This window comes from Protopterus annectens, chromosome 8.part0, assembly GCF_019279795.1.
Source record: "Protopterus annectens isolate FY-2018-M chromosome 8.part0, PAN1.0, whole genome shotgun sequence".
In the NCBI taxonomy this organism is placed as follows: domain Eukaryota; kingdom Metazoa; phylum Chordata; order Ceratodontiformes; family Protopteridae; genus Protopterus; species Protopterus annectens.
Window position 1 is genome coordinate 1855022328 of NC_056741.1, and position 15033 is coordinate 1855037360.

Sequence of the window (15033 nt, forward strand, 5' to 3'; positions counted from 1 at the left end):
GATTTTATAACAGTAGCGATGCTACTGAAAATGTAGTATGGTAATTATGTTGTAAAAGGCTTTATGCATCAAACACAGACTTCTCTATTTCTTTGAATATAAATATTATGTTTATGCATTCCATGCATTGAGCACTAATGGGAATTTATAACAAGGTATAAATCACAGAAGTTTAAGCAGTTTATTATGATTTCTTTACTTTGCATGTTTTGTTTTATGTGTGGAACACTAACGGGGAAGTTATAAACATGATGGTAATGTTTATTTAGGTTAGGGAGTTGTATTTAATTTTATTCACTTTACCTTCTCCAGGATCACGATGTTGGCCAACCATTGCAGTTCGATATTATGCAGCTCGATGTCTAGCTATTTTGTGAATATAGTAGATCGTTATTTATTTGTTGATGTTCCCATATTCATTATAAATAGATTTCTGTAAGATAATATAGACCCCCCATTCACACATTCACGTTGTTATTTTAGATTTTTTATTGAAGTCTATCATCTCTCTAACTCTGTCTTGTATCAGTTTATCATCTTTCTTTATCCAGCGCTCCAGATTCCATCTCCATCCACCTACCCTATGAACTCCCAATTCATCTTAACAATGGCATGATCCAATATGTTTCTTTTTTTCCACATTGTACAGATGTGATTTCCTAAAATGTTTTCCCATCTGCCAATAGTCTGTCCAATATACTAGCTTGTTTTGTTTCATACAGTGAGAATGGAAGCCCTACCAATCCTGCTCTTAATTCTTGCCACATATGCTATAGTCTCTCCTCTCTCTTTCCCTTGACTGGGCTTTTTGACTGTACCAATGAAATTCAACTGCACCAAATTTCCTAGGTCTTTTGGGTCACCCCCTCTGACTACTCTGTCTTATTTTTATTACATACAAATTTTTCATTTAGTAATGAAAAACTGTGTGTCTGTCTGCATTGGGCCCATAAAAAGTATTCAAGACCTATGTTCCCCTCAGACATCAACTGTCACTCATCTGTTCCTTATCTTTTGACTGTTATTATTGTCTTCCATTTAACTACTTAAAATCAGCACTGCAGTTTTACCACCTCATTTTATTCATTTTGAAGATACCCACTTGTAGCCATTTTTCTAACTTTTGTAACCTGTAATATTTTAACTTAATTTCTTGTAGAAGGATTAAACCAAGCTCCTCCCACTTCATCTTAATTAACACACACTACATCTTTATTAGATTGTTAATCCTTGCAGCATTTGATATTGCTACTCACATTTTCCCTTTTTTATCCTCTCTTCCACTCCCCACTAAAGTGTGCGTACCTACCACTCAAGCACAACTGGGCCCCAAGACCTTTGGGTTGGTAAGGCACTGACCAAGACTCCATTAATCCACTGGCCATACAATTCATATTCACTCACAGTACAAGTCCATCAGTTTAGTACATCCAGTAGTGGTGAAGCAAATATTGCGTTGGTTTAACAAAAATATTTTACATAAAAGTACGTTTACCATAATGTTTCACCATCAGATGACATGAGCATTGTCAAATATTGATAAAGTCAGTCTAAACATATTATGATTACTGTGAAGAAATTAGACACTGTTATTTGTGCTAGTATGTCTGGCTGAGTTTTTGTACATAATTTCAGATTGATCTGTGTATTGTATGCCAGCACAACTATCTATGATATTGTAAATAAGTTCTTACATGTTGATTTATGATCTGTTTGAACAGAATGTTTTAAAGACTTAAACAGTGTCCTTTTACATTTCTAACTGTAAATGTTTGTGAAGAGAGATTCTAAAGGCAAAGTGTCTCAGATTCAGCTGATCAGCAGGTGAAGTGATGTCATTGGAATGTTGACAGTTGCTATGTGTTAATGTCAGAAGCTGAAAGACAAGAAGGAATTTTTAGAAAACAGCTGTTAGCTGAATTGTAAAATATGAAATGAAAATTTGAACTGAGCAGTTGACAGGCTAATTTACAAAAGAGCCTGGTGAAGACAGTTGACAGTTGTCAGTTACCAAAATCAGTTGTCAGTTGTCAGTTACAGCTGACAGTTGAACTGTGTAGTGGATACCCCACAAAAAAGGACTCCCCAAGAACTGTAAGTCTGCCTTTGCTCTGTTATAGTAATTTAGTTTAGATCAGGGACAGTGTTCTTTAGTTAGTTGGGAAATTATAACTAATTAGCTAGAACAGTTAGAGTTTTTCTGAATGTTGGATCTCTGTCAAACAGTATTGATTTCATTTTACTGGTGATTGAGTTCTGTTTGTATATTGGGAATTACTGTTTATATTTTTAAACATTTTGCTTAATATTAAATATTTCTGTTAACTTACATTGTGGCTGGACAATCAGTGTTTTTCTTCAGTGATTTGAGAGTGCTTTTACTTGCTTTGATAATTCCCAGGGCCACTCTGAAAGCCTGGCTGCTTAGGTCATTGGCTACTCTTTGTTTTAATGTTTGATTTTCATAATTGGACACCCCTTTAGAAGGGCATAAAGACACTCTAATTGGTGGCAGCATTACAATATTATTTTGGGGAAGGGATACAGCTGAAAATCTGTATCAGGCTTTCCCAGAAGTGTTTAGATGTGAGAGATTTAATTTATTTAAGTGTGAGTGTATCAGAGGTTTTAAACTGGAACACATTGCTCTGAAGTGTGTAATAAGGAGTTACATTAGGCGTGGACAGAAGTATACAGTCCAGTCCCAGGCTACAAAGCATGTTCCTGTTGCCGTCTTAGGGGAAAATTGTGAAATATTACTCCTGTTTAAGTGACAGTCTCATATTGGAGTAAGTAGTGAGGATTGAAGCTTCTTAGTTACTGACCCATGATAGTGGGAGAAGTCACATTAATTGGTGGCAGTCCGGTGGGATATTAACTGGATGTCACATTAATTGGTGGCAGTGGTGTGGGATTTTTAATTGGACTTAAGTAGCCTGTGGGTGGTTGTCATTAGGGTGTGCACTCTCTGCAGCCACAAATTAAACATCTCAGTTCAACACTGTTTTATTTATTTGTAGTTAGTTAGTCAGGAATAACAGGCAAAGGTGTCAGCAGAAGACTATAGTAAGCTGACAAAGAACCAGTTGGCCAAGGAGTGTGAAGCCACCAAAAGACTGATGCATGCCAGCATGACTAAGGAAGTAATGATTTCAGTTGCAGCTTCAGCTCAGACCAGCTGTTTGGGGAATATCCAGTTTGGTACTAGGGATGTGTAGCCTGCCAAGACAGGACAATCCACCTTTTCTTTGGAGGACCTGAAAATCCATCTGGATTTAGAGAGACTGCAACTGGAGGCCAAACATCTTGAACTGTAGTCAGCAGAGAGACTGCATTTGGTTGCCAAACAACTGGAAGCCAAGGAAACTGAGAGACAGTGCTGGCATGAAGTAGAGCTTCTTACCCTCCAAAAGGGTTATGGAGGTAATGGAGAAGGGAATAACTGGACCCCAGAAGCTGTAAAGGTCAGTAAGCTTTTTCCTTAATACAGGGATGGGTGTGACTTTGATAGATTTATTCATATATTTGAGAGGGTATGTAGACAGTGTGTTGTTGACCATGAGTTCTGGGTTCGGCTCCTGACTCCCTTACTCCATGGTAAAGCTGTTCAGGCCATGTCAGAACTGTCTGATGTAGATTGTTTAAATTATGTTAAAGTTAAGAACTGTCTTCTAGATTGTTTTAAACTAACACCTGAAGCTTATAGAAAAAGTTTTGTGAGCACAGATGCAAGGCAGATGAAAGTGTATGTGATTATATTGCCGATTTAAGTACTTACTTTCCCAGATGGGTGAGTGGGTGACAGGTCACCACTTTTGAGGGACTGGCAGACCTTTTGTTTAGGAAACAAGCCCTTAGTACTTTGCCTTATGATATGAGAATCTGGTTAGCAGACCTAGAGTATAACTCTGTAGAGGAGTTGGGGAGAAAAGGGGATCTCTACTTACCAAGCAAAGCACCAATGCATAAGAAAGGGATACCCAGTACTGCACATGGACATAAGGGAACCCATGGGAGGCAGTCTAAACCACTCCAATAGAGTTCACCAGTAACAGGAGAGACTACTAGTCCAAGAACATGGTTAGGGATTAATGTTTTAAGAGTAACCATAGGGGCCATACAGCAGTCAAATGTCCATTGAGGCAAGGTGAGAAACACAAGATGAAGGAGCCAGAAAGTGATGATGCTAAACTGCCAGCCGTAGGTTGTTTGGAAACAACAGGGGTGCCAAACTATAACCAAAATGTATATCCTTTATAGATGGTAAACAGGTTACTGCTAACAGACACGCAGCTTCTGATATAACTATTGTGAAGGCTGCAGTGGTTAAAGGAGCAGTCTCACATTGGTGTCAGTAGTGAGGATTGAAGCTTCTTAGTTACTGACCCAGGATAGTGGGAGACGTCACATTAATTTTTGGCAGTCCAATGGGATAGCAACTGGATGTCACATTAGTTGGTGGCAGTCTGGCAGGATATTAAATGGGCATCACAATTACTTTAGGTATTTCATTAGCAGAGGCCAATATTTACTTAACAAATTCTCTTGTTCCTTTTCAAGTAAACTACTGAGATGGCTCCAGTGCTACATGTTTGTATATGTGTATTTCTTCTTCTTTAGCTTTAGCCCACAGCACATTTCCTCTCCAATTGAGCATTGCAGGATGTATTAGAAATGCTGCTGATTCTGCTTGTCTTAAGCAAAGCTTATTGTTTTAAATAACTTTATGGTGTAAAATCATCATTCACTTATTTAATTCTGCATCCATCCATCACAAAGCCCTTTATGAGTGCTGCAATCTTATCAGTCTACCCTTTAAGCCTATAACTGTGGCATTTTACAATTGTGTCTCAATCCATCAGCATTGCTAGAAAAGTCTGCCAACTCTGTGTACTCTGTCTGTTAATCTAACCAGTCATTTCTTTAAGTTACTGGCCATACCCACTGTTCTGCATATTAATATTCACTGCTCTGCATATCAATATTCGGTGTTCTGCATATTAATATTCACTGTTCTACATATCAATATTTGGTGTTCTACATATCAATATTCAGTGTTCTACATATCAATATTCAGTGTTCTACATATTGTACTGCTTCTTCCCCTCACCCTTCCCTCAAACTGATGACTCATAATTTTTCTCTGCATGGTCTGCATTCTAAATCCTATTCTGGTAAAGTTTCTATACATAGTTATAATACTTTAAGCACATTTTCCTGTTACTTTACTGTATTTTCCACACAATTGAGCATTTGCTGGTGTATTGTTTTCTGTAACTTCACCTACCTCTAAATGCAGGACCATGAAGTGTGTAGTGATCTCTCCAACATGTTGCAGGATCTTGTTGACGTTTCCTTCTATTTTGGTTATTTAGAAGCTCCTCAAAGGTCATTTGGCCTTATAATTTCTTCCAGGTATGGATTGTTAAAACCTCCAAACTTGATGAAAAAATAAACTTTTAACATCCACCAGGCACACAGCTGCTGAACTGGGCAGACATCTTGTATAGTGGCTTAATTGGGCCTCTGAGTATAATTTAAACTTTGTAAAACATTTCAGCATATATGGATCAGTTTCAGAATATAAGAAAAAAAGCTCAGAGTAACTTGATTATAATGTCAGCATGATCTGGCTGCTGAAAATTGTTATTCTTGTGCTGATCAACAAAAGTAGAAAAATAAAACAAAAAACAAATTTGAAAGCTGAATGCTATTGCTATTTTACTGTTTAATGCATTGAAATGAGCCAAAAAACAGCTGTTTCCTAATCAAGTTTCACTAACACGAGAAGTCAAATTATTTTGAGATGAAAGAACAATACTACAAAAGAAATTAACCTTAATTTGATTGTTTTGCCTCCCTTACTTCCCTGTATTTATTTATGGTTATTTCCAAGGTTGCACAGTATCCAAAGAAGACTACCTTTTGCTTCTTCTTCAATGTCAAACTCATTCATCATTTGTACATTTGGTAACTATAGATCAGACCTGGTAGTTTAACAAAAATTAAACAGCTGAACAACTCTGCACAAAATTCACTTCTTAATTGTACATGACATACCTTAGTGCTAAAGTAATCAGAAGTGCACTAAAACAAGTCTTAAGCAGCTTTTTCCATTTCAGTTAATTTGTAATTCAAGATCAAGGTTTGTGAAGCCCTAGCCATTTGACTTAGTAGTCTGATTTCATTTCATATTTATTAAGGCTGAGCTACTTGAGTATGAGATAAACAAACATGGCTGACTGCTATGTCACAACATCCAAACCTGAAAATACATAAAAGCAATGTGAAATAGAAAATGTTTGTTACCACATCTCCCCTTCCCAGACAGGCCTTTTTAAAAATAATACCCCCAATCATGTTTGTTAATTTAAGATAACATAAAGGACTGATGACACAGTTGGTGTAATGAATACGTTCTTTGTTTCCAGTGCACAAGGTATGAGGTTTAATCCTGACCTCCAGCCAGTGCACATATGGAGTTTACAAGTTCCCCCTATGTCTTTGTTAGGTCTCTCTGACATCCCCAAAACATATTTTGTGTTTCCAAATCAATCTCGCCCAAGAATGGAGTTGTGGACAACAGCACAGACTCTAAATGGTGCCTTTTGAGGCAGAGAGGTACAGACCAACTGCTTTGGGCATCACCTGTGTTGCTCAGTATCCTCTAGATAGGAGAATGCAGATCACAGACTGCACATTGTGAAGGGCTAGCCCCTTGACAATATAAAAAAAACCTGGCTATGTGTGACTTGGTCACATTGATTAATTTTGCCATAAATAGGCATTGGCATTTACTGCTAATAGGTGGGTTGGGATCTGGCCTACTCCAACCTATCCCAGGGACCCATGCTAATTATAGGAGGGGTATATGTGCTCCCATTAGCCAGTGTGTGTCCACCATAAAGTCCAGCAGCTCTGGGTCAAGTTGCCCAACTTGGGTTACCTAGAATATCTTTGTTGAGTGAACGCTGGATGTAAAACCTGCCAAACATGAATTAAAGATTGGTAGACTCGATATAAGTTCACTGACAAGATGGAGTTTGGATGTGGAGGGCATGATTGTAAGGAGCAGGCTATATATTCTGTGTATCCAGAAGACAAGATGGAAGGACAGTTCCGCAAAGCCACTTGGCTTGAGATCCAGGGTCTACTACTCAGGATGAGAACATACCAGAAATCATCTGTGAATTGTGGAGACGGTGAGGGTAAAGCATCAGAAGGTGGTGTGGGTTGTCATCAGAATTAGTGACAGACTCATGACAATCACCCTCTAATGTAAGGATAGGACACTATTCATAATCACAGCCTACATCCCGCAGCATGGCTGGGATAGTGAGGAAAAGAGTGCATCAGGCATCAGTTGCAGACCTTACTAGATAAAACAGGACAATGTAAGTTGGTGTTGATAATGGGGGACCAGAATGTCACATATACACATACTGGAAAAGACAGAACAGGATTTGAAGACTGCCTTGGACCACATGGGTGGAGGCAACAGGAATAAAAAAGGAGAGGCCATACTAGACTTTGGTCAAGCAAATGGTGGCAGCCAACAAATGGTTTAGGAGGAGCGACAGTCACAAGATCACATACAAGAGTGGCCAACTTACAACTCAAGTGCACCTTTTCCCATTAAGGAAAGGGCACTGGGTGGGTAGAATCAGTGATTGCAAATTCATTCCCAGTGAAACAGTGGGCCCACAGAATAAAACACTGGTTGCCACAATCAGTTACAAGTTGTGGTCAGAATAGGTTGTAAGGTTAACAGAGACAAGGCTGAAGACTTAGAAGTTGTTTGGAGATAAAGCACAACAGTTCAAGAAAATGCTCAGCACCTCAGGAAGAAGAGGAAATAGGTAGAGCTGAACAAGAGTAATGGCAGCATCTCAAACAAGGGTATGTGAGGTCTATAGAACAGATATGAGGCTGAGCCAGGTATGGAAATAAGGTACAATAGGAAAGCTGGTGGTGGAATAGAGAAGTCCAGGAAGTCATCAAAAGAAAGGAGTGCAGGAAAAAGTGGAAGGCAGAAAAGTCAGAGTAAGCTAAGAAGGAATACTGGTTGGCTAATAAAGATGCTAAGAGAGCAGTTGCATTAAAGAAGTAAAGGACATCAGAGGCACTATACCAGCTTCTGGAAAGTGATTCAGTAGATGGCACAAAAAAGTCTTATCAGGTACAAGGCAAAGACAGAAAGATAAAGAAGACAGTCAGACAATCTTCGTAAGGGATGCCAGCAACAACCTGCTCACTAGCTCCCAGGACATCAAAGACAGATAGAAGGAGTACTTTCAGCAGCTTCTGAATGAAGAAAACCCCACAAAAGCTGTAGTTGCCCCAGACACAGCCTACGATGAGAGAAGAAGATGAGGCCACTATAGACAAAGTAACAACAACACTAAAAAAAATTAAGTGAAGGAAAACAACAGGCTCAGCAGAGGTCACAGCTGAGATAATAAAGATATTGGGTGAGAAAAGAGATAAATGGCTCCTGAGGGCACTCATAGCAGTATGGAGTGAATGGAACATCCCAGATGACTGCAGAATAAGCATTCTAGTGCCAAAGTGTACAAGAACAAAGAGTACATTCACACTTGTGGGCAGAATAGAAGTACCAAACTCCTGTCACATTGTATGGAAGTTCCAGAGAAGGTGCTGGATAAACATGGACACGTAGTCATGAAGAAGCTAAAGATGAGGAAATAGTCCAAGTGAACATTTCTACACTTAGAGAAAGTATATGACAGGTTCCCATGAAAGAGGAGGCATATGACAAAGCCCCATGAAAGCTGATCTGGGCATTCCTCTAATGGCTTAAAGTCTCAGAACCATTGGTAGAATTAGTGAAGGTTATGTACAAGGACTTAATGACACAAATACAAACAGTGGTTAGACTCACTGAGGAGTTCCCAGTGGGAGTGGGATCAGGGTTTGACTCTGAGCTCACTGCTGTACATACTGGTTGGTGATGGACTACATTAACAAACAGGTCACAGGGGAGAGATAAAAAGTTGCTGTATGCAGATGATGTGCCATTACAGCCAGACTCTGAACAAGAACTTCAGCAATGGACATGGAAACAAATGCAAAACAGATTGCACATGGGATGAAACTGAGTACAGATAAGACACATGTAATGACAGTAAATGTGGTAATTTTGAAAGAGATGAAAACTGAGACAGAAGGGAAGATAAACAGTGGAACAAGTTCCCAGCTTCAACTACTTGTGAAGGATGGCTGAGAAGATGGGAAATCTCAATGAGCAAGTCAAAGCAGTAGCAGCAAACTGGCACAGAATGGCAGGGGTATTATATGATAGAAGAGCATTAGAAAAGTTGAGAATTAAGGTACACAAAACAATGGTCTGACCAGTACTACAATATGGTAAAGAAACCTGGGTCATGAAGGCAGAGCAGGTGAGGAAGCTAGAAGTGATGGAAAGGAAGTACTTGAGATGGGTGGTAGGATGCACATTGTGGGATAGATAAAGGTGTTAAGACATCAGAGCAGAAGCCCAAGTAACACAAGTTACCAAAAAGGTCAAAGAGAACAGATTACGGTGGTTCAGGCACATGTGGAGGAAAGCAAAAGATAATCTGATGAAGACGATTTGGGACAAACAGGAGGATGGTAAGAGGAAACAAGGGCATCTAGTAAAGAGATGGATGCATGGCTGTCGAAGATGGTCGGAGAGTGGTACTGAGTCAAGAGAGATCATGATAGTGGATGCAACACTCCTACCCTATGTAGAAAAATGGGAAAAGGGGGGCTGATGATGATAATGATGATGATGATAAAAAGCATGGTCTTATTGGCCAGGCCCCTGTCTTTTATCTTGTTGCTAGACCTCTCTTAGAATCCTCATGTGATCCGTACTTATTTAACAAACCACATGGGCCCTGTATGCTACTGGCCATCCCCCCTTCAGGGTTTTCTTTAAAGTTTTAGTGAACATGGAGTGTGGATCCATCTCCAGAATCCTTCCCTGGTTTTCCAATGGATAATTATTAAATTAGTTAGCAGTCACACTCACACCTACTCTTTTATGCTGCCCTAGAGATGGTTCTTTGACAGACTTCTAGGTTTGTGCACGTTCACGATACTTGTGACTAAAGCATGTACCCATACATAAATATCTCAAAGCAAAGCTGTCCATTGATTTTTAGTTCCTTAACTGGATCATGAACTGGCCTTTTCTTTCCCTCAAAAAGTTTGAAACTTCCTTTTTCAACCATAATCAAGTTTATTTAGATGAGAGCAAGAAATGAAAGTATGTTGAAAAAACACATTGTGACATTTTTTCCTTGTAAAGGAGTATTTAATTCATATTCAAGAGCATAATGAAACAAACAATAATATTTCTGGTATGCTAAAGCAGAGAAACACATCGGCTAGAATATGAACAAGGGAACGTGTCAGTTCTGGGAACTGCTATTTTTACTGTGTATTTCAGTATTTTTCCAGACTTACTTGCACAGTTTGTTACACAGAATGTTCTTTATGCATTGCATGTGATAGGAGTTTTATACCATTTTTACATACAGCAATTTCCTAAGTTTCTTGAACTTCATTCTTGGGGTACATCTTACAGGTGCAGATTGTTTACAAATACAGCAGAACTGTGTGTGCATCATTATCTACTTTCAAAGTGATCTCTAGAAATGAAGACTCTTGAAAACCAGTAAAAATGCTGGAATGAGTATCATTGTGCATTATAAACAATGTTATTTCCTTACTTTATTTCATTAATGTTTATTTTGATTGTCTGCAGTCAATGTGAACGGAACCCATGCCATATGGAAAGTCGAGGCTGTCGATCAGCTGCAAACTCCATTTCCTTCCATTACTTCCCAGTACGCTCAAATATGTCTGTTCCCAGATCCCTTTTCAAAATGTCGACATCCCGCCTCAGAGGAGACAGCTTGAGATTTGCCACGGTAGGAGGCAATGGGCACAACCTGTTCATCATCCAGCGGTCAGACAGGCAGACTGGAGAGCTAATTCTCACAAGCCCAGTGCTTGGCCCTGCGACTCTGGAAGTTGAGTTGGAAATGACAGAATTCTCAAAAAAGAGCCTCCTGGTCAAGTACATCTCCAAAGTCACCATCTTTGTTTCACAGTATGATTTCTAGGATGGAAACTTTAGCTGATTCCCATAGTAGAACATGCACCTTATTTGCAGCATCATTTACCTCATGAAAGAATCATTAAGCTGGTAAGGGACAGCCTCAGACAGGCTGTTATAGAAATTGCTTGCACTGCATTAAGAGACTTCAGAAGGAAAGGAAATAAATTGAAGACCATTTTGGTGACTATCAGATGGATTACTTACTAATATCTTAACTTCTGATTTCTGTCTTTAAATTATATAAAATTATACTGGCAAACATCTGAAAATGGTCTTACACATATATGCTATTACTTTTGCCTTATAAAACAGTATAACTCCAACAATAGTAACAGTAACAGACTTACTGACATTGACTGTGGCTACTCACATATTTCTGAAGCCCCTGTTAATTCCATGATACTAGTTGTCAATGTTCTGGACTCTTTAGATGTTAACAATTTTTTCAGTCTGTCAGCAAATAAATTAACTGCAGGAGAAAGGTTCGTAATATAGCACAGAAGATTATGGGTAAACACTGTGAATAAGCCATTACCTGGCAATTAACACAGAGAATTAAGGCTCTGAGCATTTAATGAGCTGCTACATGTAGTCAGAGGTACAGGGTTTGATTCACTCCACCTCCATTTGTATGACTCTGAGTAGGTCATTTAGAAAGACAACTGCCCCAGGTTCGATCTGAAAAGGGGCACTTTGTCCCATGGCATATCTGGTTGACAAATTGTTAAAACTGAATAAATAATACCTTTATGTTTCACCTGCATGCTGTGTGACAAAATCACTTAAGGAACTTGTGTTTATCGTGGAGTCTTACCTTATAAAAATGATTGAATGAGTAAATTTCTAAATAAATAAGTAAAACTGACAGATAACTAGAGCAAGGGCTCATATGCTATGCATGTAACCTGTTTTTTGCTTTTCAACCATTTATAATGTCATTGTACATGCAGCTATAAATGAATTTAGTTACCTGATGGATGAAATACACACAGCCTGTAATGTCTCTTCAATGTCACATTATTCCTTAAACTCAAAATAAAAGTGTCAACATGCATAATTTATACTCAGATGATTTCTGCCATAAGAATTTTGGATTTTGTTCTGCAGTTCAGTATTATTAATGATCACTGATAGATAAGCAGTGATAATGCTTTAATGTTTATATAATACAATTAATAGGTTTACAGTTGTGATTTAATACTGTTACATGTACATTTATGCAGATTACATATAGTAAACAGAAACTTGTAAAATATCTAGCCTTTCCTTCTTATCTATGTGTTTAGACCATGCAGTATATAATATGTACGTAGAACTGCTACTGTATTTTAACTGTTTGTATTTTGTTTTCTTCATGTAGATTGTAAAACTGTCTAACTACAACACAAAAATACAAGTTAAGCATTTCTCTTGCAACCAGTTTTCATTTTTCCCTTAGATTGCTTCCTTTTTGTCCCTCACAATTTAAAGATATCCCCCAGGTTCCTGAAATTACAAGCTGTAGCTCTCATTTTACCCTTTTAAAAGACCTGTGCAGTTCACATCTGCCGGCCCCTGTAATATTAAATTCTTTTTTTTAGCCTTGGAGATTTTACTGTAAATGCTACTCAGTTGTAAAGCAGGTCTTCCATTCCACCCAGCAAAGCTCTTAAATCCTTTCCTGTTGATATATTTGATTATCATCAGCACTATTTCTGGTATGAATTGTAATAGAATTTTACTGATGATTTTTTACCTTATGATATATGCAACCACACTGCACAGACATATGGTAATATAATGTCTGACAATGTAGCTGGGTAAAGCTAAGCTCTACTAGCATGTATTTCTGTGTAGTCCTAGGTTTCGTTCTATCAGATTCTGCTTACATACTGTATAACTGAGCAAGTTAGTAAACAAACTGAAATCTAGTTTGCCAGTGTAATGTGGCCTTTGTGTCTAGTAGGCTTACCTGGCTAACACATTAATAAAATAATACATGATTGCAACATCAGTTCTATAATCTCATCTTTCTTTACCTTAATTTCATTGCCTTAGTTTCTTTTCTCCAAGATTGTACACATTCCATAAAAAATACACTCAAGGCTGTCACTTTCATTGCATCTAGCAGATTTTGTTCTCTGTACCAGTCTGCATTGGGTAGTTATTGAAAATATTTCCTGTTCTTGTATCCACACATTATACAGTTCAAAAATTGGTTGTGATGTTTTACATTAGGCTAAAGCTTGGAGGGCATCATACCTCTCAAATGTCTAGATTTTCACAGATTGTCCAGATTTTTCCCTCATATTTTTGGTCTGTTTCTCATAAAATTGGGGTTTTCTGGCTAATCATTGGCAAGTCATTGAGGACTGAAGTTAGAAAAGAATGAAAGTCATTTGAGTTTCAGAATTCTTAGATTTCAGAAAATTTAATTTGTCATCCCATTATTTATGGCTTTGTCCAGATTTCTTGTTCTTAGAGGATGAGAGGTATGGAGGGCATGCTTAGGCCCCATGGATATAAGAAACCCTCTTCAAAGACATAAATATAAACAGGAGTATAACATTATACTTGCCTAGTTTGAATGAAGATCCATCCATAGACAGGCTATTCAAGCACATGGGGACAGTGGGAGAGTAACAGCCATTTCTTGCAAGCAGTCTTCCCAAAGATCAGTGGATGCAGTGAGTAAATATCTTTTATATCAGAATTCAGAAGCCCCCTTCTGTGGGTAACTGTTGGAAAATAATCCTAGAAATTACAAATTATACCTACTAGGAAGTCCAGCGAGTCCTAAAGCAGCAAGGTACATATGAAGACTCTACTGTGTGAATTGCACTCCAAGAAATAATACTTGGTTGAGCTTTAAACTGCTGTTTAGATGGTTGTAGCACAAACAGCCATAATCGTGATGGATGCATCCTTAAAAGTATCTTCAAGTGTGTTTGATGCTGCAGAAATAATTCATGATAATTCCAGCAGTCAGATATTACTCAAACTATTTAACTTAGTGAGCTAAAAAAGTGTTTTTATGCAAAATATAATCTCTTTCACCAAAATACCAGTTTAGTTTTATACAGGTACCAGCTTAGTTTAACGAGAACAGAAGGCTATATGTCTACTCCAGAAACTCTACTTTTATTAAGCACCATTAAGAGAAAGAAAAAGAAAAGCAATAATACTAATTTTAAAATCTTTATGTTGTAAGAAAGAGAAGAATATGAAGAATATATTCAGCAAAAACATGGCTGTTTGCACAGTTATGGTCCACTGGCATTCCCATGATTCTTTAATAGCGAAGGTTTATTCTTTATTACCAAAACACCTGAGCCAAACATTAACCATTCCAGGAGTTCCCTAGTAAAAGGAATGGCAACTGCATCCATTTATTTTGTATCATTACCCCTCTTTATCCTTTGCCTAAAACATGGTCTTTTTTCCTGAACTCATGCACCCTTTTCTGAAAGAACTGAGGTAAAAGTACACATAGCTCACAACTGTCCCGTATTGTGTCAAAAATGTTTTTACTTAACAACTTTGGTAGTTGCAGATAAAATGTTTTATTCTGAAATAAAAATGTATACTAACACAAATTATTTTGTTGTAGTTTTTTTTTTTTTTTTTTGTAGTAGCAATAAATAAAATATGTCCTTGATTTAGTTTTGTGTCCCTTATCATTTTGGTTTGTGGAGTAACAAAAACAGGTGCTTGAGGTACTTCAGGATGGCCTGCAAGTTAAATGAGTGAAGTGCTGTTAAAACGTGTCTGCCCAGTTGGAGAACTTCTTCCAATTTGCACAGTAAAACTGAAATGCGCATGCCTTTCTGCTAGCTTTAGTCACCTTCATGTGTTCAGCAGAAAGGCCCATTGAAAACAAAGTACATAGTGGTTCTACTGGCTGGATGTGGAAATAGTTGTCA

The 15033-nt window shown here is 38.0% G+C and overlaps 1 protein-coding gene across 2 annotated transcripts in view; it reads left to right on the forward strand.

The window, feature by feature from the left end:
* Positions 1-14706, forward strand: part of LOC122809676 (fibulin-7-like) — a 545587-nt gene extending 530881 nt beyond the window's left edge. For both annotated transcript variants that reach the window (XM_044081345.1, XM_044081346.1), the window contains exon 9: positions 10775-14706. In XM_044081345.1, coding sequence (XP_043937280.1) covers positions 10775-11135 — 361 coding nt within the window. In that variant the 3' untranslated portion in view covers positions 11136-14706. The remainder of the gene's footprint in view (positions 1-10774) is intronic.
* Positions 14707-15033: the final 327 nt, after the last annotated feature.